At 52.9% G+C, this 24,691-nt stretch overlaps 2 protein-coding genes across 2 annotated transcripts; both read left to right on the top strand.

The window, feature by feature from the left end:
* The first annotated feature begins 7,352 nt into the window (after positions 1-7,352).
* LOC122388743 lies at positions 7,353-8,729 on the top strand. The gene is made up of 2 exons (XM_043380122.1): positions 7,353-7,904; positions 8,093-8,729. The coding sequence occupies exons 1-2, from the start codon at positions 7,675-7,677 to the stop codon at positions 8,727-8,729; spliced, it is 867 nt and encodes a 288-aa protein (XP_043236057.1). The 5' UTR covers positions 7,353-7,674.
* A 14,295-nt stretch (positions 8,730-23,024) lies between these two features.
* On the top strand, positions 23,025-24,399 carry LOC122388744. Its single transcript, XM_043380123.1, has 2 exons — positions 23,025-23,576; positions 23,763-24,399. Exons 1-2 carry the CDS (start codon positions 23,347-23,349, stop codon positions 24,397-24,399), a joined length of 867 nt encoding a protein of 288 aa, XP_043236058.1. The 5' UTR covers positions 23,025-23,346.
* The last annotated feature ends 292 nt before the right edge of the window (positions 24,400-24,691 follow it).

Genomic DNA, 24,691 nt, shown 5'->3' on the forward strand with positions numbered 1-24,691 from the left:
TAATGCTGGGGCTCGCAAAGATTGTAGGGGAAGCGGGGGTAACACCGCCCCCCTAAGCTTTTCGCCAAAATGAGAGAATATGTGTGAAGTCTCTTGGTAGTTATTGTCTTGGTTACAATATTTAAACATTTTCTCACGTGTTTCAGGCACTTCTTTTGCATGCTCCTAAAAGGTTTTCATGTATCACGACTTTTAAAAATACCTTGCATATTTGCCGCCTACAAATTGTGTGGGTAACCCCGCCACCGGTGTTGATGTTAACCCAACCCATTCCTACGAAAGCTTTTAATTGTTCAGAGATCGCGTGCGATGAGTTTCCTGTCGGTAAGTGGCAATTTTCGCAAATAATCGGTAATGGACACCTAAATAGGTATAGGTTCATCAGCTGTTTGCCAGTTTTATACAGCTGGCAAGTGCTTGGTCGGGATGCATGAAAAATATAAAGTAAAAAATCAAATAAGCTGCTTATTCCCGGCTTAGGAACATCTACGAACATAAATAAAGCGTGTCTTTGGAGTTTCGTCACTTATCACGCTACGAACAGGAAACACCGCAACCTCAATCGGGGTAACACCGCCACGGGGTGGCGGTGTTCCCCAATAAGTGATCACAAGCAAAAATCGCCAGCGGCAAGAATGTGCTACACGGTTCAAGCAAACCTTTCTTACAGGACAAAGCCGATCAGTTATTTTTCGATGTAATCAAGTAAATCAAAATGAGTCTCTACTTAAAGACATTCAAAAGTGCTACCAACTCATCGAATTTTTATAAGAGAATGTGCATTTTTCTTTAAATGCCCACACTGAGCTTCGATTACACTGAAACACCGGAACACAAATCAGAAGACGCATACCTTCGTGCGGTTAATAGGAAATAACGGATTTTTACACTTCACATTTCATACTTTCGCCGCCAGATGGGGTGGCGGTGTTTCCCACAGTGGCGGTGTTCCCCCCGCTTCCCCTATAATATCACGAATTAATGCGCTTGAGACAGCTTAAGATGGCTCCCGGCGCGAAAATAACAGTTTTCATATTTCCACATTGATTATTAATCGTGAGGTTGCGTGACCGACCTGACTTCAGGTGACTCTTCAGAAAAATACGAGATAACTACATACAAGTTGTGAGGCCTCCAGGAGATAGTACTATGCAGATCATATAAGCTTCATTCCCCAGTGAAAGGTCCCCTGGTACGAAAGGTGGTGCGACGTTGCGACATTTTGGGACCTTACACAGGTTCACTTTTGACGTCATTGGTCAACGGTCTGACCTTAACCTTCGCACTTGTAGGAGGGTGTCGAACAGACCCCCCTCTCAGTTTTTCGAAAATAACTCGCGCAAAAAGCGGCTGTTCGCGACGAAACTTTCAGTACCCTCGAGTTAATCAATATTACGCCTACCCTTAACATTTTTATGACCCTGACCCTTTGACTTGTGACCTGTTTTCTGAGACCATGTTTGGCCGGAATCGCGATTTAGCGTATTTCGTCTCACAATATGAGCGTGTTTATTGTCTTTTTTTGTGGCTTTAAGCGATCAAACATGTGAAAGGATGTTGATCCCATGGATTCTAGTGGGTGTTAAGGTCACGTGAAGGTCAGTCAGGTCACTGACCTTTGATGACCTTAGTTCACTGCTTCGAGTTCTACATGTTTCTAGGGTAGATTTTGGAGTTGATTTCGCAGTTAGAAACCGTTTGAACATTTACGAAGTAGTTTTGGTTCCCTCGTAACATGTGACCTGACCTGACCTGACCCGACCTGGACTAAATGCACGAAAACATCATCTGTGATAAAAAATAGTTTGAAATTCGTGATCAGCACCCCGCAAAGCCTTATAACAGCCTCACTGTAAAAAGCTCTAACAGGTCCCGATTTTCCCGACTTTTGAGTACATATTGACCTATCAACAAATGACCTAGGACCTTAAAATTGGGTATCAACGGCCTCCTCTCGTCACGGGCAACACGCTCTTTTTCCGCGAACCTCTAGCTCGATCAGGGGCCGAACGGCAAAGGGGTCCAACGGACCCCCTCCCCTTTACGCTAGACGCTGGCAAAACACCAATATAAGCGAGGGTTAGCCCTCGCCGGCACAGGCCATTTTGCGTCCTTCGACGGCACAAGGGGGGGGGGTTGGTACGACCCCCCTCGCGTTTGGCCCCTGATAGAGCTATAGAGCTTCGCGGAAAAACGAGCGTGTTGCCCGTCAGGAGAGGAAGCCGATGATACCCAATTTTAGGGTCCTAGGTCATCGGGTGACCTTCCAGGTCAGGTCAATGACCCGAAAACCGGGAAAATCGGGACCTGTTAGAAAGTCGTAAAGTGTGACTGCATTGTGGTTTTCCGGGGTGCTGATCACGAATATCGTGTCAGTTTTGATCAGAGATGATGTCTTTAAGCATTTAGACCAGGTCGGGTCAGGTCAGGTCAGGTCAACCGGTAGGGGTTGTGACGGGTATTCGTAATACGTGTCAACCGCCTCTGGCAGCTTCGTAACATGTTACGAAGGCACCAAAACTACTTCGTAAATGTTCAAATGGTTGCTAAATTCGAATTCAGCTCAAAAAACTAGCCTAAAAACATGTAAAACTCGAAAAAGTGAACCGAGGTCACCCGAGGTCACCAAAGGTCAATGACCTGACCTGACCTTCAGGTGACCTTGAAACCCACCCTAATGTATGGGAGCAACATTAAATCACATGTTTGAACGCTTGAAACCACGAAAAGCTTGCAAACGCGCGGCTAATGCGAGCCGACATACGCCGAATCGCGATTCCGGCCAAACGTAGTCTCGGAAAAGAGGTTGGTCACAGGTCAAAGGTCATTTGGGTCAGGGTCATGAAATTTTAACCCGCGCCGGGCCGGGGAGTGTTTGAACACCCCCCCCCCCCTGCGGTTTTTCGCAGATATCGCTCCGCGCCGCCGTTTTTGGCATACCTGTTCGTGCATCTTTTCTGCACATGTTGTGAAAATTTCAGACCCAGGTCACCTTAGGTCAGGTCACCAGGTCACGCCAAGTGACCTCACCTCAGAAAAAATAAGAATGCTCGTCATAGCTACACCGATAGATCGATTGCCTTGAAACTTTCAGCGATTGATAAGAGCAACATTATCTATAAAATGTATATCTCGGAATTTTGATATCGGTGACCTAAGGTCAGGTCATTTTTGCGACCTCTCCATTATAAGTCAATGGGAGAAAATTGAAAAGCGTCTGTTTTCCACGAACGCTATTCTAGACACTCTCAAACATCGAGATGTAGATAAAATGGACACACTGAACCGGAAAATGGCAACTGTGACCCCTCGTTATGTCCCCGAGGTCATCTCAGGTTACGAACAGATTCTAACAGTTTTTCGCTAATAACTTCTAATAGAGACGTGCTAGAACGCTGAAAACGCCTTAGATGTGTTCGGCTCGACGTTGCAGATCGACTGATATGCAACATGACCTTTTCCGGTCAGGGCATGACCTTGACCTGAGGTCAAATTTTCAAGTTGACCTTTCAAGGTCAAATCATAGTTCATTCGACGCGTCTCGACGAGAGGAACACGATGGTGGCAAAAGTAATGTCGTGGCTCTTTTGAGTCAAAAGTTATTGCCGAAAAACGTTTTTCGTAAAAACGGCTATTTTTGGAGTTTTTGCCCTCTGGAGGCTAAACCGTTGACCTGAGGTCAAATCTGAGAACATTATTCAGAAAGGTCTGTAAAAGGGCTATCGAATGCGCTTTTCCGCGGCGCTGTAGCTCTATCGGTTCCCGAGATAGCTGTAGCGGGGTTTCGCGGCGTTGCGGGGCTAACCGGGCAGTGTCTTCTGGTTGAGATAGAGAGCAAGAGAGGTGCTCCGTCGGTGCGCTCCTAAAAGCCCTTCTCAGTGTCCAGCCCCTCGCGAACCCGTTCCGACTCTGACTCTATCTTTCCGGGGCGATCAATCATCGGAAACACATAGGCCAGGGTTTAGGAATGGGAGGAGTGATAACTGATAACCCATTACCCCTGATCACCTTGAAATAAAATATCAACTGTACTTAATAAAAGTCTTAACTCGCAACCAACAGCGCCCTTCCTAGCTTGAGGGTCATTCTCCCACCAGATATATATCAATCATTCGTCCATTTGCCCATCCCCTTTCAACCCTGTCATTCGTCCACTTATACCTCGTAATTTACCAGAGTTGACCATCTCCGGTCCCTCCCCTTTTTCCTAACTTCCCCCGGTGGTGCTAAGGCGTGCGCAAGTCGTTATTGAGTCATTGGCCTTAAATTTCAGTAACCGTTATCCCTTCATAACCACAATGCTCCGTACATCAGACAAACGCTTCATAATGCTCACGCTACACGAATAGAATATACGAACCACCACAGATTTCGGCACTCCGCCCTTGAATTTCGCGACTTATAGCGGGTCCAAGACCATGCCGAACTACCTACACACAAATAATAAACACACACGCACGCAGGTTGTTGAGCGAACAATGGACTTACAGCATGGGCCGGTAAACCTTTGCAGCAACGTACGCAGCCCTTGTCTTACTGCCACTCACGTGTGGACCTGCCTTCTGCTGCCAGTGGTCAGTCAGCATCTCTAACACACTCCAGCCCACGGTTCCGGAGCTAGAGCTCGCAGGGCACTCAGTAGCCCGGGCTTTCCGCGGCGGACGTATCTAAAATTTGAAAGCCGGGTTGGGTAACTAAAGTCCGTCCGTGATACTAATGACCGCATCTCGCACCAGCCATAGTTCAGGGTTTCCGGGCCAACCCGGCGACCTAAAAAAGGGTTAGCTCTCGTCGGCTAACTACAAAGACAACACGCGTCTTCCACGCACGCAGGTCCACTCGGGGACGTCCTGCACTCAACACACATCGTCGACTACCAGCACATAGGTGTCCAAAACCCTATCTATCCGTGGCTGGTAGTTAAGCTGTCGTCACAGACCTATTCGAAAGGACCAGAGCATGGCCGGAGCTACTCGACTGACTGCGGGTGGCCAGCACCGTCTGACTGCGATCACCCGACTCGAATGCTCGGTATCTAATGTTCACCCCCCCGTCTTGCGGCATTATACGTTCCTTCGCGGGGCATTACTCTTCCGGCGGCATACGATTCCCTCGCTAAGACGCCCGGGGTCCTAACCACCTCCGAAACTATCTATGTCGCTCTTCAAATGACGTCCCGCGCCGACCACTTGAGGGACCGATAGCGGGCCTACCTATCTTTTTAAAACCGGGCTGGGTAACTAAGGTCCATCCGTGATACTGATGACCGCATCTCGCTCCAGTCATAGTTCAGGGCTTCCGGGCCAACCCGGCAGCCTAAAATCTGCCCAGCCTCCGAGGCTGTTAATCCAAGACGGAACACCGTTATCTCGCGGCGGCCCACCCGCCGATACACATCCCAGGCGGCGGCCCACGTGACCTTAATTATCACCCAGGCCTACCCTGGGCCGGAGCAATCGGGCCACTGGTCCCGTGCCCCGCTAGCCAGAGGTTAGACAGACTACAGCCCGTCGTCCCCTCCGAGCCAGGACCCGAGGCTGACCGGGTAACATTTCTTGAAACCCTCCTCGGCGGTCTGCGCCCGACTCGCCTTCATCCTCACATTTAATTTCGCGACTTATTGCACGTATCCAGGGCTTACTCAATCGAGGCCTACTATTTAGTGGGGTCTATTCGAGCTGAGCGTCATTAAGAAAATCCTATTTATCTACGTGTACAGTCTTCTTCCCTTTCACTCGCGTCTCATCTCCCTCCTAACCCGTAGCCGCGTCGGTGGATTCTCCACGCACAGGGGCGTGACGTGCATCATCTATCTCCCCGGTTCCATTCCTTGCAGTGTCTATGTAGAATAAAATTACATATATTTCGGGTGCGGCAAAGTCTATGCGCGTTCCTTGTATTCGGACCGTTGGATTGGATGGAGCGCCAGGAATTCCGCTGACGCATTATATTGATGGAAACCGGACGGTGGTACGGTAGGAATAGGATAATAGCAGCCAGAGCACTCTCCAGCATAGGTAAGGTAAGGAGGTCCTGCGTGTTCTGTGCGTGCTGCTTGTAATCGGACCATCGAATAAAGTGGAGCGCCAGGAATTCCGCTGACGCGTAATAGTTATGGGAACAGGACAATGGTACGGTAGGAATGGATAATAACAGCCAGAGCACTCTCCAGCATAGGTAAGGTAAGGAGGTCTTGCGTGTTCTGTGCGTGCTGCTTGTAATCGGACCATCGGATAAAGTGGAGCGCCAGGAATTCCGCTGACGCGTAATAGTTATGGGAACAGGACCATGGTACGGTAGGAATAGGATAATACAGCCAGAGCACTCTCCAGCATAGGTAAGGTAAGGAGGTCCTGCGTGTTCTGTGCGTGCTGCTTGTAATCGGACCATCGAATAAAGTGGAGCGCCAGGAATTCCGCTGACGCGTAATAGTTATGGCAACGGGACAATGGTACGGTAGGAATAGGATAATACAGCCAGAGCACTCTCCAGCATAGGTAAGGTAAGGAGGTCCTGCGTGTTCTGTGCGTGCTGCTTGTAGTCGGACCATCGGATGAAGTGGAGCGCCAGGAATTCCGCTGACGCGTAATAGTTATGGGAACAGGACAATGGTACGGTAGGAATAGGATAATAACAGCCAGAGCACTCTCCAGCATAGGTAAGGTAAGGAGGTCCTGCGTGTTCTGTGCGTGCTGCTTGTAATCGGACCATCGGATAAAGTGGAGCGCCAGGAATTCCGCTGACGCGTAATAGTTATGGAAACAGGACAATGGTACGGTAGGAATAGGATAATACAGCCAGAGCACTCTCCAGCATAGGTAAGGTAAGGAGGTCCTGCGTGTTCTGTGCGTGCTGCTTGTAATCGGACCATCGGATAAAGTGGAGCGCCAGGAATTCCGCTGACGCGTAATAGTTATGGAAACAGGACAATGGTATGGTAGGAATAGGATAATAACAGCCAGAGCACTCTCCAGCATAGGTAAGGTAAGGAGGTCCTGCGTGTTCTGTGCGTGCTGCTTGTAATCGGACCATCGGATAAAGTGGAGCGCCAGGAATTCCGCTGACGCGTAATAGTTATGGAAACAGGACAATGGTACGGTAGGAATAGGATAAATACAGCCAGAGCACTCTCCAGCATAGGTAAGGTAAGGAGGTCCTGCGTGTTCTGTGCGTGCTGCTTGTAATCGGACCATCGGATAAAGTGGAGCGCCAGGAATTCCGCTGACGCGTAATAGTTATGGAAACAGGACAATGGTACGGTAGGAATAGGATAATACAGCCAGAGCACTCTCCAGCATAGGTAAGGTAAGGAGGTCCTGCGTGTTCTGTACATGTGGATGTGTGCGCGTGTTAACATGTATGAGTGCGCGGAAGCTTGATGACCATCTAAAACCTTAGTTCTCTTACACGACTTAACGTGGCCGCTACGCCCCCCCTTTCCAATCCGCCCGGTGTGGTTATTCAGAGGGTGCCCTGGGGCGGCACCCTGAGCCCGCCCGTCCCCATTGGTGGGCGCCTTCATACTGGCCGGCCGCGTCGCCTTCCCGGGCCAATACTGGGCCCGCTCGGTCCCGTCCACCAATGAATTTGTCCGACTGTGAATCTCTCTCTGGAATGGATGAGTTATAAGAATCTCTCGGGTCGGGTCACATCATTGTACCATTTCGTCTCGTGATGGCATATTCAGTACCTACTGGTGAAGCTCCGGCCGCCCCGCCCGTGCTGGATATCGCCGTCCTTTGTGACGAGCGGGGCCGGCTGCGATGGGTACCGGAGCTCATCCTAGGGGTCGACCTGAGGTCCCTGGAGGACCCAGAATTCCGGGCCATCTTAGCAAGACGGGTTCGGCGCCTTCAGATCCAGGTGCACCCCGACCGACACTCCGGCGACGGTACTCTATCGAGGTGAGTCATGATAATCACTGCTTGTTTATTTTCCCCCTCCCTCTCTATGTCCATTATGCTTATCGGTAGTTTGTTCGCATTCATTCTTTGTATCAATTCGATGTTCTAATTGAACCAAGTGTTGCATTCTAGTCTAGTGCCCTATGCTAACCCCCCCCCCCCCCCTTTTTTGGTCTGTCTGCCTACAGGATCGTTAACATATGCGCGACGGTTCTGCGAGACCACGGCGCAGAATACGCCCGCTGGGCAGCAAAGCAGGACGGGCCGGCCTCAATGGAGGTGTTGCGGGCCGCCCTCCTGCTTCCTCCGCCCTTCCGGGACCTGCCCGAACCCGCCCGCACACGCCTCGCCGACCGAGCCGATGAGTTGGGCGCCAGCCTCCTATCGGCAGAAACGGCCATCAAGGCGGAGCGGCGGCGGGCTCGGGAGGCCAAAGGCGAGGCCTTAGCGGCTCGCCTCGATGCTGCCGACGCGGAGGCCGCCCTGAGGGCCGCAGAGCGTCGGGCGGGGGCGGAAATCGACCTCCTCCAAGCACGCATCGTGGAGCTGGAGGCCCGAATCGATACCAAGGAGGCGGTCGTGTGCCGGCGGATCGCGGAGCTGGAGGCCGCCCTTGACTCCGCCGAGGCCGGGACTGGGAGGGCTCGGGCCCAGGTCTCAGGACTGGAGGCCCGGGTCACCCAGCTGACCGCTGAGTTAGCGGCGTGCCGGGGCATAATACCGGAGCCAGTCCGCTGGTGTTTGTCGGCAGTAGCCGATGGGCGTCCGCTGACGCACAATTTGCGCCGTACGGCACGGAAGGTATTAAATAAATCAGCTGACTGAGCGATCCTTCTGTGTTTAGTTGACGAGCGTGCGTGAGCCGCGATACGCCCTCCCATTTAGCATCCGAGTCTCCAGTGATAAATAGATTGTGGTATTTCTGCGATTTATTTACAAGCTCCCACAATCGAACCCAATTAAATCAGTCGGCACTGATAACCCATTCACGGCAGACATTGGATACTCAACGTCGGGGGATTCAGCTCGTCTAAACCCCCACACGATCGAACCGCTCGGAGCCGCGACCCTACACATTGAATCGGCCCGGGGACGTATCCGCGGGGCGGTCAGGAATTCACTACTGACCCTACACACAAACACTTTCCCTTTCACTTGGGTCGGACGGCCCGCCGTCTGGCGCGCTCTCCCTCGCCTCCCCTCCCCACATATCTATCCCTCCCTCCGGGGACGCCCCGGTGGGAAACATGGGTCAGCTCACAAGAGGGAGGGAGGGTAGGTTATTATGAGAGATGAACGGGGGCGGGCATTATAGCGGGTGGACTGGGAATGGCCGTCTGTGCTCCGAGAATGACTGACCTCCTTGAAGAGAGTAGGCTGCTGCTGTGCCGTCGGCTGCTGCGAGTAACACTCTCGTCGTCGATGTGGACCACCCCAGATTGCCCTTTTTTTCTTCTTGCTCCAGTTTAAATACCTCTGGTGACGTCATTTCGGCGCTCCAGTTTGGTGGGCGGAGTAAATTTGGTGAAGGGACATAGGTACCGCCCTCGAACCAATGCGATGTCTTCTTCGGCTTGAAGCACCGCCCCAATTCCTCGTGATTTGATGGCGGTGGCTGTGCATCCCCTCAGGGTTTAGTATTGACGGTCCTCTCAGTAGCCCTGGGGCGAGCCACTCTCTTTTTCCAGATTCCTGGTTAATTGTATCGGAAATGTGGGTCGTTTCTCCGTTCCCCTTGTTTTGGTGCTCCGCTTAAGTCCAGGTCGGCTGCTGCGCCCTTTATCTTGTTTGGCTTCTGTCAGTAATGGTCCGCTTGATAAATGTCCCCATCGGGGTGCCGAGCGTGGGACCAAGTTCTGTTTTCCAAAGGTTCAACTGATAAATGACTCGCCACTGGCAGGTGGTGTGCTCCGGCATGCTATTTGTCGACTTCAAATCCTGGTTCTCACGAATTGGGGGTGGTATTCCACAGCGGAGCCTTGTTGTCAAAGCCGGCTGCACCCCTTGTGTACGCCGGTCTGCGACGCAGATAGGTATCGCCGCCGATTTAGCCGACTGGCCGTGTCTGTGCGGTGCGCCAGATGGTTTTGAGGCCGACGGTCAGGGGGTCAAATGACTTTGTTTGCGTGCACAGCCCGGCTCTCCATTCATCGGACGACATGGCTGATCGGCATCCGCGTTCCCGGTCCCAGCCTCTGCCTATTTTCGTCCGAGTCGGGTGCAGCTGCTGTTTTTGGGCCGGCCTGAGTGCGCCGGCGTCCGGCTAACCCCGGCGCGCGGTCGGCCGTCCTGCGATCTGGTCAATGATTGCACTTTTGCTTGTGGCACGGCTTGCTTGTTCAAATTGAAGAAACAAATAAAAATGTGGCGCATCTGCGTTACATTTTCAGATCTCTTTTTTATAGTCGCGCCCCGCGACTAGACGGGCGGGAGTCTGCTTCTGCCGTTGCCATTGTCGCTGTAGTTCCTGGTGACTGCTGTGGTGAGAGCGAGTGGCCGGGGTCTTAAGGATTGGCGGCTATTTGACAAGAGTGTTTGGCTGGGTAGGAAGTATAGGATGAGTATGGGGCGTCCGGGGACTGACTCTGACATGGTTTACTTATCCCTACTAACCAATTACCCCACACATCCAAACATCGGTCGCATAAATCACACATCCGCGCGATTCTCGATCTACCCTTGCTGTGTAGCAGGTTTAGGCCCGCTGCGGCCATCCCCAATTCCTACAGCAGTCTTTAAGCATAAACTAGCACATACACATACTATATACACATACTATATACACATACACTGGGCCAAGCTTACTCGTTTGGTATATTGTCCGCTGTCAGCCCAGGCTCGCTGTCGGCATGACAGCGTTACCTGGCGAATTGAGTTGGTCCGTCCACCATAGAGTGTAGTCGTCCTCCGGTCGTCGTCCTTGGTCGCTGCAGCCGAGTGGTGGTGAGTGGCTTTTTGGGACAGCCGCTCAGTCCACCTCAGCCGCTCGCGATTGATGTCCCTGCTAGTCGTCGTGTAGTCGTCCTGGCCGTTCATCGAGTTTTGTAGTCGTCCTGGCCGTTCACCGGGTTTGTAGTCGTCCTCTTTCCTCGTTCCCATCTGGATCAGCCTGACGGTTGTGTAGTCGGTCCACCATAGAGTGTAGTCGTCCACCGGTTGTTGTAGCCGAGTGGTGGTGAGTGGCTTTTTGAGACAGCCGCTCGGTCCACCTCAGCCGCTCGTGATTGATATCCCTGCTAGTTGTCGTGTAGTCGTCCTGGCTGTTCATCGAGTTTGTAGTCGTCCTTCCGCGTCCCGTTCTCATCTGGGTCGGCCTGCATCCGTGTCGGTTACCGGCCCGTTCTCTGTCCGGTTTGGACTTAGAGAAGGGCGGTCAGCTCATCGTGTTGTTTTTTCAGCTTAGCGAGGGCGATTTCGAGTTGCGCCGTCTTCTCCATGCGACATTGCAGGTCCGTTGTGATTACTTCCAGGTGGTGGATCCGGGATTGGAGTTGTGATATCTGGTTGGGATCGGGCAGGAGAGGGGCAGATGGGATGGGCAGGTCGGGATTTTGGCGGGGTTGGATGATGGTACTCTGTGATCGTCTGTTTCGGCTGCAGTTGTAGGCAAGCAGGCCGAGCACCCCAAGCAGGGCGACTCCTCCGAGGGTTAGGGAGGTGTGGTTGATTAACTTGAAGGATATCCCTTCTGTGTCCGGGGATTCGTTCCAGTTCTTCATTGTTTCTTTCAGCTCTGTCAGCATTGAATCTTCTCGACCCGTCTCTTTGGCTGCTTCAAGAATCTCATTTAGTTCTGTTTGGTTTATCCTTCCTTTCGTAGAAATGTAGTTTTGGAAAGTACTTGGTTTCAGTTCAATCTTGAAGTGAGTCATGTCCGTCAATTTCATTTCAGCTGGGGTGTCGTCTTGCCTTTTCAGATGAGCTGGGATGATGTAATGGTCTCCCATCGCAGTGCAGCTGGCCGGAAGGGAGAAAATACCTGTTCCTTGTAACCGGAACCCTTTGGTTGGCATTCCTTCTCCGGCACATTGCATAGAGAATAACTCCTCGGTTGGTAATACATAAAGCCATTTGTTGTCCGCTACGGGGTATATTTGCGGTTTTGGTTTTATCATTTTCCGCACGCATTCTTCCTCAACCTTGCTTTCTTCGTCCCGGAAGGCATGGTATAGACAACCCTCTCTCTTCTCCTTGATGAGAGGTGTAAGCTTGTTGCACATCGTTCGTCCACCGACGTGGCGGCAACGGCTAATTTCTTCTGCCGACAATTCAATGTGCAGGCGCTGGTCCTTCGATATTGCGAAATATGGGTAGGGGACCTGGGCTTCTAGGGCAATTGAGGAATTGGAAAAGTGTGTAGGGATGGAGTTGACCTTAAAGAGATGGTATTGTCCATACGGCCGGTATTGGAGCGGGATTTGGATATGCACTTCCCAGCCGTCTTCAAGCGCCACCGCGGAAATTTCTAAGAACTTGTAGATGTTTGCCGGTGTTTCTGAGAGCGAGATGGCTGGCACCCACCCATCAGGCAGGTGATTAGTGATGGCCGCCATGGTGGTCTTCAGCGTTGCGGGCGACAAAATGGCCGGCGTTACCACTCCTTGTTGAGTGTGCGCCATCGCCCGGCCGATCTGCCTCACTTCGTGGTGAAAAGTCATCACAGCGGCGCTTGCGGTACGGATGGCAGAGGAGATCGCGTGGCCGAAATCGAGCTCTCGACGAATATTCCGCATGGTAATGTGGTCGGCGTCCCTCGTAACTGTAAAGAGTGACTCCAGCTCGATGGCCTTTCTGGCTAGCGTCACTAAGTGTTTATCGTTGTTCTTCTGACGCTTTGAAATTTCTCCGATTAAGGTGGTTTGTAGTTCAGCAATATGATGAAGTTTTCCCACGCCGGCCGTGATTCCTTCGATTTGTTTGTGCAGTTTTTGGACGTCAGTTTCCGTGGCGGTGCCAAACAACCATTTTAAACCGTCGCCAAGGGCGTTAATCAGTCCCCTGGCTCGGCGACTGAGTCTCAATTCCGTCCTGAGTTCCTGGATTTCAACTTCACCAGCCCTTAGCTCAGCCTCCATCCAGGTACGCTCTTGATTCCACATGGCTTTCATTTCTCTGATAAATTGTTGGGTTCTCTGTTCTTCGGCCGTCTGGTTCGCTTCAAATTCGCCGCTGTTCTCTAAAGCCCTATCAATTTTGGTGAATTGCTCCCGGATTTGATTTGATTGCCTTTCGACGTCCTCTTGCTGAAATCTCACTATTGCTGTCCAGGTTCCGGTGGCCAACACCAATGGTCCCTTCGGCTGGAATAAAATTCCGCTTCGCAGGCCGGGCGTGACGTCATTTTCTTCCGATCCCTTGGTGCGGCTGGCTGCGACCCAGAGCAGCAGGAGGGCCAGTCGTCCGGACATGGCCTCGGTCTGGAACAAGAGGAGACACTCCTGTTGGTTTCTTTTTGTCTCACTGGTCTCGCTGTTCCCGCCTGAGTCGGATTCGATCGGACCGTCTCAGGATGGGTGTCTCAAAATTATTGGCCCTTCTCCTGCCCTGTCCCGTCCCACAAATGCCTGGGGAGGGTTGGGATCTCCTGCTGTAAGGACGGGGCTCGGTGGTGCAGTCTTGAGGCGGTGGGTGTGGTAACTGGTCGGGTATAGGAGCGGCCGGAGTTCCAAAATGTCCTCCCCCGTCTCCTCCGTCACTCTCTCCTTCCTCCGCACTCCCCGAGCTGGTCGATACGGGGCTATGATCGAGTGGGCCGGGTCGGAACTTGCTCCTTTGGAGCCTGAGCCAGTTGTCCACTTGCTGCTCAGCGTTGAGAGGGTTCTTAGCGCCGTCATGTTGTTGGAGGCCCTCGGGTAGAGCTTCCTTTGGCCAGACGTATTCGGGTATTTGTCGTTTTAGGCGATTGACGTGAACTCGGTGGATCCTCCCACGTCTGTTTGGGTGTTCTATGTGGTAGTTCAACGGCCCTATGACTTTAATGACTCTGTATCCTGGCTTCCAGGGCGGGTGGAGCTTTTTGGTTTGTCCCTCAGTCACTCTTTCATCCAGGAGGAGGACTTCGTCTCCCACCTGGAAGTGTCGCTCTCGACTTCTCTTGTCGTGATGGTGTTTTTGCTTGTCTCGAGCGTCCTTCAGGTGGGATTGCACGTCGGCGAATGCCTGATGCATGTGCGTGACCATGCTGGGCTTGATGCGCTCCACTTCTGAGGTGGGATCTGGAAAATCCAGCCGTCGTCTCTTCAGCTGAAGGTCTAGTGGCGCGCGACAGGGCCTCCCGAACATTAAGTAGAACGGCGTCTCACCTGTGCTCTCCTGGGCTGCAGCTCGGTAGGCATGCAGGAGGTACGGGAGGTATTGATCCCAGTCACGCTGGTGTTCTTCCACACAACCCCTCAGCATCGAGGCTAATGTCCGGTTGAACCTTTCGCAGAGTCCGTCAAATTGCGGATGATACGGGGTCGTGAATAGGTGAGCTGCTTGAATGAGCCTGCACATCTCCTTTAGGAGGTTGGATGTAAAGTTCGTTCCATTGTCGGTGATGATACGCTCTGGGAGGCCGTATTCCAGAAACTTTTCCATGAGCACTCCTGCAGTAGTTTCGGCTGTTTGGTCTTTGGTGGCTTCTGCGAGGACATACCGTGTCAGATAGTCCGTGAGTACCACTACGTACTTTTTGCCGGATTTTGTCTGAGGCAGGGGCCCGAGTACATCGACGGCTACCGTATGCCACGCCCCAAGTGGTTGAGGCATGTCTCCAAGTGGTGCCTGTTGCTTTCTTCCGCGGTCCTTGGTTTGGCACGTTGGGCAGCCTGCAATGTAGTTGGTGCAGATGGTGAACATGTTCTTGAAGAAGAAGCTACGTTTCAGGTTGCCGAGTGTTTTCCCTGCCTTGAGGTGTCCTGCGTGGGCGTCTTGTACTGCTGACTTGATTAGAACTTGCGGCAACACCACCTGCCATCTCTCTTCCTTGTTTTTGGTGCTGCTAACCCGCTCTAAGACGTCATCTTCGGTGATTCGGAATTGGTGTTTCAGTGCCCACGAAGGCAGTTCTCCTCCCTGTTCTACGGCTTTTCTCAGCTGCTGGCAGTCGTGGTCATTCCTTTGGAGGTCAGCGAGGGCCCGTCTCCCCAGTCCCGTTGGGGTGTTTTTGACCGCTCCGTCTCCTTCGCAGTGTCCCGGGTTCTGGACATCTTCTGCCGCCGGGGTCTCTTCCCCTTGATCCTGCTGGGCCTGTCTTCGTGTGATCACTGCCATCACACCCAGCATATCTTCCGGGGCTTCTCCTGTTCCTCCATCTTCTTTGCAGTTCCTTTCTTGCTCTTGCTTCGTTTCATCTTCCTTTCTTCTGTGTCGCCTCTCTCCTTCGTACATTCGTGATAGGAAGTCCGCATTCCGGTGCTGCTTTCCGGGTTTGTATGTTATCTTGAGGTCGTACTCTAGCAGCGCCATACGCCACCGCTGAAGTCTTGGATTCGGGTTTTTCAGGTCCTGTAGCCATTTCAGGGCCCAGTGGTCAGTAACCACCTCCGTTGGACGTCCCAGGATATATTCTCTGAACTGGCGAGTGGCCCACACAAGAGCGAGACACTCAAGCTCACAGGCCGAGTAGTTCTCCTCCAGACGGGTGGTACGTCTTGAAGCGTAGCTGATGACCCTCTCCTTGGGGTCTCCTTCGTGCTGCTGTCCGAGCACCGCACCCAACCCTGTCGAGCTCCCATCTGTCATAAGGATGAATGGCTTTGAGAAATCTGGGAGCGCCAGCACCGGTTCGCTAGTGAGAGCGTCCTTCAGGTCTGCAAACGCGTCCTGCTCCTTGGACCCCCATTGGAAGGGTGTGTTCTGCTTGGTTAGCTCTGTGAGAGCCCAGGCCCGCCTGCTGAAGTTCTTCACGAAACTTCGGTAATAGGAAGCCATGCCCAGAAAGCTGCGCACTTCTTTGACGGTGGAGGGGGCGTCCAGGTCGCAGATCTTTTTGATGTTCTCGGGGCCTGGGCGGAGCTGTCCCGGTGAGATGAGGTGACCAAGGTACTGGACCTGCTCCTTTGCGAGTACGCATTTAGATGGCTTTAGTTTGATACCGGCTTGCTTAAGGCGCTCGAAGACGAGGCGCAGGTGCTCCAGGTGATCTTCAAAGTTGTTGGAGAAGACGATGATGTCGTCAATGAAACAGTGACAGAATTTTCCTGTGTATCCTGAGAGCACGTGAGCCATGAGACGCTGATAGGTAGCCGGCGCGTTGCGGAGCCCATACGGCACACGGAGGAAGTGGTAAAGGCCAAGAAAACACCGAAATGCTGTCTTTGGACGGTCCTCTTCTGCTACACTGACTTGCCAGTAGCCTTGCTGGCAATCGAGACAACTGAAAATCTGGGCCCCGCCGAGTGTGTCAAAGATCTCGCTTCTGGCCAGTGGGAGAGGGTAATGGTCTGCCTTGGTAACTTCGTTGAGGCCTCGGTAATCGACGCAAAACCGAGTTTCTCCAGACTTCTTTGGCACTAGGACCACCCCTGCGGCGTAGGGTGATATCGATGGTTCAATAACCCCTTTTTCGAGCATGTCTCGTATCTCTTTTTCGATGAATTCTCTTTCTGTATGGGCCACCCTGTAGGCTGGCCGTCTCACTGGTACATCTGTGGTTAGTTCGATTCGATGTTGAATAAGGTCACACGCTCCGAGTTCCCCTTTTTGTGCAAAACATTGGTGAAATTCTTCCACTAGCTGTTTGAGCGCCTGTTCCTGGCCGGGAGAAACAGGACCGATGGTTATTGTCCCTCCTTTTCCGTCATCTGCTGCCGCTGTGGGGAGCTCTTCTAGTTCATCGGTGGTGTCTTCACCTGGTGCTCCGCTCTGAGGGATGCCATGGGCTGTTTCTCCTGATGGCGTGTCGGGTCGTTCAGATATATACAGTATATGTACACTCCCGATCGTTGATTCGTCATCTGTGAGGGTTGTCTGGCTGACCTCCTCTTCGTAGCTCGGCTGCCGCTCGGACCACTCTGTCTCGGTAGCATATGTGGCTCGCTCTCCGGAGCCGGTTCCTGCTTGTTGCTCCTGTAGAGCCTCCGTGCGGTCCACGATTTGTGTAGTACGGTTTTCTGACGACATTGCCTGTTTTGGTTTCGTTTCGCCTTGTTTCGTTGCATTTGGCGCTGTACCCGCTTGACAGGGCGCTGCTGCAGACTCCATTTGATTTATCTGGTAATCATTTTCCGAATTGTCGCAGATCTCGCGCTCCTCGTGGATTTCAATGGTAGTTTCCAGGGGCCCCGGCGGCTGATTTTCATCATTGGGTAGCCTATCTGTCTTGAGCAGCGTGCCCCGCTTCTCTTCTGGGGGTGGGGTTGTGTTGCTCTCATTGTATACGGGCGGCGACATGTTTCCGGCATCACTGGACGAGAGCGTCCTTCCTGGAGCGTTCTTGGGTGGTTGTATCGATTCTCGGGTCGGTGACTGGACTGCTGCTTCTGACTGATGGTGGTCTGTTATGCCGGGGCGTTCCGAGTCTGCACATGTGGGTGCGTGCGGCTCTTCATTCATTGTCTTCGAATCAAGAGGCGTTCCCGGTGCCCTGCTGACATCCTTCTCTGATTTCCCAGGGCAGCTCGTGTCACCCTCAGCTTCTTGAACCTGTTTTTTGGGGTCCACGACCTGCACGCCAGCGCACTCCTCTTCCCATCCTTCCGCTGTCCGTAAGGGTATTGGCCTGGAGTCCTCTAGCTGTACCGTCATAGTGGCCGGGTTGATCGTCAGGTTGTGTTTGCGGATGAAGTCGAATCCAATGATAGCATCTTGGAGGATGTCGGGACAAATGTATGCTGGGTGCTTCCTGGCTGTGCCGGCAAAATCGAATTTCATTGTTGCTTCGTGGAGTATCGGTATCAGGTGTCCTGAGGCTGACTTCAGTCGTACCTCCACCGGTCGTCCTGTCGTGAGATGCTCGTGCTGCCGGACTAGTGCTGGGTTCACTATGGTTACCATAGAGCCGGTATCAATTAGGACAAAGGCTTCAGTCCCCTCAATTTTGATGCGACAGGTGCATGTTGGTACAACGTTTGCTCCTTTGACCTGGGCTGTACTTGTTGTTTCTCTGATGCCCTGCCGTTTTGGTGACGTTTCCAAAATCGCTGCTAGTTGAGTTGGTGTCGTTTCCGATGTCGAGTGGTTAGGTTCCGGGTGGTGGTTCGGATCTATTTGGGGGACTTTACCTTGCCTCATTGCCGACTGCCCCCCTCTTACAGTCGGCGATACCCGTTTCCCGACTGTGGGTACGTGGCGTGCGGGCAGTGCCTGCGGATATGTCCCATTTGACCGCACCCGTAGCATATAAAGGGTTCGTTTCCCCTACCGCCGTCAAAATTCCTCCAGGCGGGCCCTGGACCCTGTCTGAATTCCTGGCGGGTCCACTCTTGCGTTCTTCCTGGTCGTCGGTTCGGCTGGGCACCTCGTGGTAGGGGGAGCTGTCTGTCGAAATGGTGGTCGCCGCGTCGCTGCCCACCGCCTCTTCGTGAGTTGTTATTTCTGTATGCCTGGCCTGATGTCCGTTGATGGTGGTGATGTTGGTCGCCTGGGCCATCGTATTCATCCTCGGATTCCGATGAACGCTCGTCGTTTGATTTCCGTTGGGTTGAATTGATGGAGTTGTCGGCTCTCTTGGTTGATTTGTCCTCTTTGGCTTTCTTCTTTTTTGCTTCCTCCCTAATCTCTAAAGCGGCCACGATCTGTTCTACTAGTCCAGGGTTAGTTGCTGCGGTCGGACCCGGGATATCCTGCTTAAAGCAGCTAAGCACGGCTTCCTCTCGGTGGCTGTTCTCTACCGCCTCTTCTTCGGCGGCAGCTTTTACCGCATCGTCAAAAGTGCTGCACTTTTTCCGCCAGACCATTTGACGCAGGCTGCTTCGCAGCCCTCGGATAAAGTTTGATTTTCGCATAAAGTCGAGGAGCTTTTTCCTCGCTTCACTCGTTTTTTCCTCGCCGTTCCCTCCGTCAGCCGAATCAGCTTCTTCCCTTTCTGTTTTCAATGCGAGTCCTTCTGAGCCTACGGCGAGAATTGATAGTTTCCTTACGGTTTGGGCCCACTCCTGTACAGTTTTTCCTCCTTGCGTTGCCGTGTTTAGTAGGTACTGATGCCATTGTTCCTTCCCCGCGGTGTCATATCGTTCTTTGAGTGTTCTTTTCAGTTCTTCCCAGTTTGATATTTTACCTTCGTCTCTTAATTGTTCTGCAAATTCACCAGCTTCTCCCCTTAGCCTGAACAGTGCCGCTTTAAAGGTTTGCTCCTGGTTCCAACCGGCGAATTCCGCTGCTCTTTCAATCATTTGGATCCATTCGCTCAAGTCTTGTTGTCCGTCAAAATTGTCCACTGATCCGATTACTCGGTAGCGCTCCATTTCCTGGAAAAAAGATGTCCGAGTTACAACCTTACACTTCACTTTCATATTTCTTCTGTCGTTACTCTGCTTCTATGGGTTCGGCAATGCACGTTCCTCCACCGACTTCATGATTCCTTGATTGATCCTGCCCCACGTTGGGTACGCCAAATCTGTAGCGGGGTTTCGCGGCGTTGCGGGGCTAACCGGGCAGTGTCTTCTGGTTGAGATAGAGAGCAAGAGAGGTGCTCCGTCGGTGCGCTCCTAAAAGCCCTTCTCAGTGTCCAGCCCCTCGCGAACCCGTTCCGACTCTGACTCTATCTTTCCGGGGCGATCAATCATCGGAAACACATAGGCCAGGGTTTAGGAATGGGAGGAGTGATAACTGATAACCCATTACCCCTGATCACCTTGAAATAAAATATCAACTGTACTTAATAAAAGTCTTAACTCGCAACCAACAGCGCCCTTCCTAGCTTGAGGGTCATTCTCCCACCAGATATATATCAATCATTCGTCCATTTGCCCATCCCCTTTCAACCCTGTCATTCGTCCACTTATACCTCGTAATTTACCAGAGTTGACCATCTCCGGTCCCTCCCCTTTTTCCTAACTTCCCCCGGTGGTGCTAAGGCGTGCGCAAGTCGTTATTGAGTCATTGGCCTTAAATTTCAGTAACCGTTATCCCTTCATAACCACAATGCTCCGTACATCAGACAAACGCTTCATAATGCTCACGCTACACGAATAGAATATACGAACCACCACAGATTTCGGCACTCCGCCCTTGAATTTCGCGACTTATAGCGGGTCCAAGACCATGCCGAACTACCTACACACAAATAATAAACACACACGCACGCAGGTTGTTGAGCGAACAATGGACTTACAGCATGGGCCGGTAAACCTTTGCAGCAACGTACGCAGCCCTTGTCTTACTGCCACTCACGTGTGGACCTGCCTTCTGCTGCCAGTGGTCAGTCAGCATCTCTAACACACTCCAGCCCACGGTTCCGGAGCTAGAGCTCGCAGGGCACTCAGTAGCCCGGGCTTTCCGCGGCGGACGTATCTAAAATTTGAAAGCCGGGTTGGGTAACTAAAGTCCGTCCGTGATACTAATGACCGCATCTCGCACCAGCCATAGTTCAGGGTTTCCGGGCCAACCCGGCGACCTAAAAAAGGGTTAGCTCTCGTCGGCTAACTACAAAGACAACACGCGTCTTCCACGCACGCAGGTCCACTCGGGGACGTCCTGCACTCAACACACATCGTCGACTACCAGCACATAGGTGTCCAAAACCCTATCTATCCGTGGCTGGTAGTTAAGCTGTCGTCACAGACCTATTCGAAAGGACCAGAGCATGGCCGGAGCTACTCGACTGACTGCGGGTGGCCAGCACCGTCTGACTGCGATCACCCGACTCGAATGCTCGGTATCTAATGTTCACCCCCCCGTCTTGCGGCATTATACGTTCCTTCGCGGGGCATTACTCTTCCGGCGGCATACGATTCCCTCGCTAAGACGCCCGGGGTCCTAACCACCTCCGAAACTATCTATGTCGCTCTTCAAATGACGTCCCGCGCCGACCACTTGAGGGACCGATAGCGGGCCTACCTATCTTTTTAAAACCGGGCTGGGTAACTAAGGTCCATCCGTGATACTGATGACCGCATCTCGCTCCAGTCATAGTTCAGGGCTTCCGGGCCAACCCGGCAGCCTAAAATCTGCCCAGCCTCCGAGGCTGTTAATCCAAGACGGAACACCGTTATCTCGCGGCGGCCCACCCGCCGATACACATCCCAGGCGGCGGCCCACGTGACCTTAATTATCACCCAGGCCTACCCTGGGCCGGAGCAATCGGGCCACTGGTCCCGTGCCCCGCTAGCCAGAGGTTAGACAGACTACAGCCCGTCGTCCCCTCCGAGCCAGGACCCGAGGCTGACCGGGTAACATTTCTTGAAACCCTCCTCGGCGGTCTGCGCCCGACTCGCCTTCATCCTCACATTTAATTTCGCGACTTATTGCACGTATCCAGGGCTTACTCAATCGAGGCCTACTATTTAGTGGGGTCTATTCGAGCTGAGCGTCATTAAGAAAATCCTATTTATCTACGTGTACAGTCTTCTTCCCTTTCACTCGCGTCTCATCTCCCTCCTAACCCGTAGCCGCGTCGGTGGATTCTCCACGCACAGGGGCGTGACGTGCATCATCTATCTCCCCGGTTCCATTCCTTGCAGTGTCTATGTAGAATAAAATTACATATATTTCGGGTGCGGCAAAGTCTATGCGCGTTCCTTGTATTCGGACCGTTGGATTGGATGGAGCGCCAGGAATTCCGCTGACGCATTATATTGATGGAAACCGGACGGTGGTACGGTAGGAATAGGATAATAGCAGCCAGAGCACTCTCCAGCATAGGTAAGGTAAGGAGGTCCTGCGTGTTCTGTGCGTGCTGCTTGTAATCGGACCATCGAATAAAGTGGAGCGCCAGGAATTCCGCTGACGCGTAATAGTTATGGGAACAGGACAATGGTACGGTAGGAATGGATAATAACAGCCAGAGCACTCTCCAGCATAGGTAAGGTAAGGAGGTCTTGCGTGTTCTGTGCGTGCTGCTTGTAATCGGACCATCGGATAAAGTGGAGCGCCAGGAATTCCGCTGACGCGTAATAGTTATGGGAACAGGACCATGGTACGGTAGGAATAGGATAATACAGCCAGAGCACTCTCCAGCATAGGTAAGGTAAGGAGGTCCTGCGTGTTCTGTGCGTGCTGCTTGTAATCGGACCATCGAATAAAGTGGAGCGCCAGGAATTCCGCTGACGCGTAATAGTTATGGCAACGGGACAATGGTACGGTAGGAATAGGATAATACAGCCAGAGCACTCTCCAGCATAGGTAAGGTAAGGAGGTCCTGCGTGTTCTGTGCGTGCTGCTTGTAGTCGGACCATCGGATGAAGTGGAGCGCCAGGAATTCCGCTGACGCGTAATAGTTATGGGAACAGGACAATGGTACGGTAGGAATAGGATAATAACAGCCAGAGCACTCTCCAGCATAGGTAAGGTAAGGAGGTCCTGCGTGTTCTGTGCGTGCTGCTTGTAATCGGACCATCGGATAAAGTGGAGCGCCAGGAATTCCGCTGACGCGTAATAGTTATGGAAACAGGACAATGGTACGGTAGGAATAGGATAATACAGCCAGAGCACTCTCCAGCATAGGTAAGGTAAGGAGGTCCTGCGTGTTCTGTGCGTGCTGCTTGTAATCGGACCATCGGATAAAGTGGAGCGCCAGGAATTCCGCTGACGCGTAATAGTTATGGAAACAGGACAATGGTATGGTAGGAATAGGATAATAACAGCCAGAGCACTCTCCAGCATAGGTAAGGTAAGGAGGTCCTGCGTGTTCTGTGCGTGCTGCTTGTAATCGGACCATCGGATAAAGTGGAGCGCCAGGAATTCCGCTGACGCGTAATAGTTATGGAAACAGGACAATGGTACGGTAGGAATAGGATAAATACAGCCAGAGCACTCTCCAGCATAGGTAAGGTAAGGAGGTCCTGCGTGTTCTGTGCGTGCTGCTTGTAATCGGACCATCGGATAAAGTGGAGCGCCAGGAATTCCGCTGACGCGTAATAGTTATGGAAACAGGACAATGGTACGGTAGGAATAGGATAATACAGCCAGAGCACTCTCCAGCATAGGTAAGGTAAGGAGGTCCTGCGTGTTCTGTACATGTGGATGTGTGCGCGTGTTAACATGTATGAGTGCGCGGAAGCTTGATGACCATCTAAAACCTTAGTTCTCTTACACGACTTAACGTGGCCGCTACGCCCCCCCTTTCCAATCCGCCCGGTGTGGTTATTCAGAGGGTGCCCTGGGGCGGCACCCTGAGCCCGCCCGTCCCCATTGGTGGGCGCCTTCATACTGGCCGGCCGCGTCGCCTTCCCGGGCCAATACTGGGCCCGCTCGGTCCCGTCCACCAATGAATTTGTCCGACTGTGAATCTCTCTCTGGAATGGATGAGTTATAAGAATCTCTCGGGTCGGGTCACATCATTGTACCATTTCGTCTCGTGATGGCATATTCAGTACCTACTGGTGAAGCTCCGGCCGCCCCGCCCGTGCTGGATATCGCCGTCCTTTGTGACGAGCGGGGCCGGCTGCGATGGGTACCGGAGCTCATCCTAGGGGTCGACCTGAGGTCCCTGGAGGACCCAGAATTCCGGGCCATCTTAGCAAGACGGGTTCGGCGCCTTCAGATCCAGGTGCACCCCGACCGACACTCCGGCGACGGTACTCTATCGAGGTGAGTCATGATAATCACTGCTTGTTTATTTTCCCCCTCCCTCTCTATGTCCATTATGCTTATCGGTAGTTTGTTCGCATTCATTCTTTGTATCAATTCGATGTTCTAATTGAACCAAGTGTTGCATTCTAGTCTAGTGCCCTATGCTAACCCCCCCCCCCCCTTTTTTGGTCTGTCTGCCTACAGGATCGTTAACATATGCGCGACGGTTCTGCGAGACCACGGCGCAGAATACGCCCGCTGGGCAGCAAAGCAGGACGGGCCGGCCTCAATGGAGGTGTTGCGGGCCGCCCTCCTGCTTCCTCCGCCCTTCCGGGACCTGCCCGAACCCGCCCGCACACGCCTCGCCGACCGAGCCGATGAGTTGGGCGCCAGCCTCCTATCGGCAGAAACGGCCATCAAGGCGGAGCGGCGGCGGGCTCGGGAGGCCAAAGGCGAGGCCTTAGCGGCTCGCCTCGATGCTGCCGACGCGGAGGCCGCCCTGAGGGCCGCAGAGCGTCGGGCGGGGGCGGAAATCGACCTCCTCCAAGCACGCATCGTGGAGCTGGAGGCCCGAATCGATACCAAGGAGGCGGTCGTGTGCCGGCGGATCGCGGAGCTGGAGGCCGCCCTTGACTCCGCCGAGGCCGGGACTGGGAGGGCTCGGGCCCAGGTCTCAGGACTGGAGGCCCGGGTCACCCAGCTGACCGCTGAGTTAGCGGCGTGCCGGGGCATAATACCGGAGCCAGTCCGCTGGTGTTTGTCGGCAGTAGCCGATGGGCGTCCGCTGACGCACAATTTGCGCCGTACGGCACGGAAGGTATTAAATAAATCAGCTGACTGAGCGATCCTTCTGTGTTTAGTTGACGAGCGTGCGTGAGCCGCGATACGCCCTCCCATTTAGCATCCGAGTCTCCAGTGATAAATAGATTGTGGTATTTCTGCGATTTATTTACAAGCTCCCACAATCGAACCCAATTAAATCAGTCGGCACTGATAACCCATTCACGGCAGACATTGGATACTCAACGTCGGGGGATTCAGCTCGTCTAAACCCCCACACGATCGAACCGCTCGGAGCCGCGACCCTACACATTGAATCGGCCCGGGGACGTATCCGCGGGGCGGTCAGGAAT

The sequence above is a fragment of the Amphibalanus amphitrite genome, unplaced genomic scaffold (assembly GCF_019059575.1).
Source record: "Amphibalanus amphitrite isolate SeventyFive unplaced genomic scaffold, NRLGWU_Aamphi_draft 000334F_arrow, whole genome shotgun sequence".
Taxonomy (NCBI): Eukaryota; Metazoa; Arthropoda; class Thecostraca; order Balanomorpha; family Balanidae; genus Amphibalanus; species Amphibalanus amphitrite.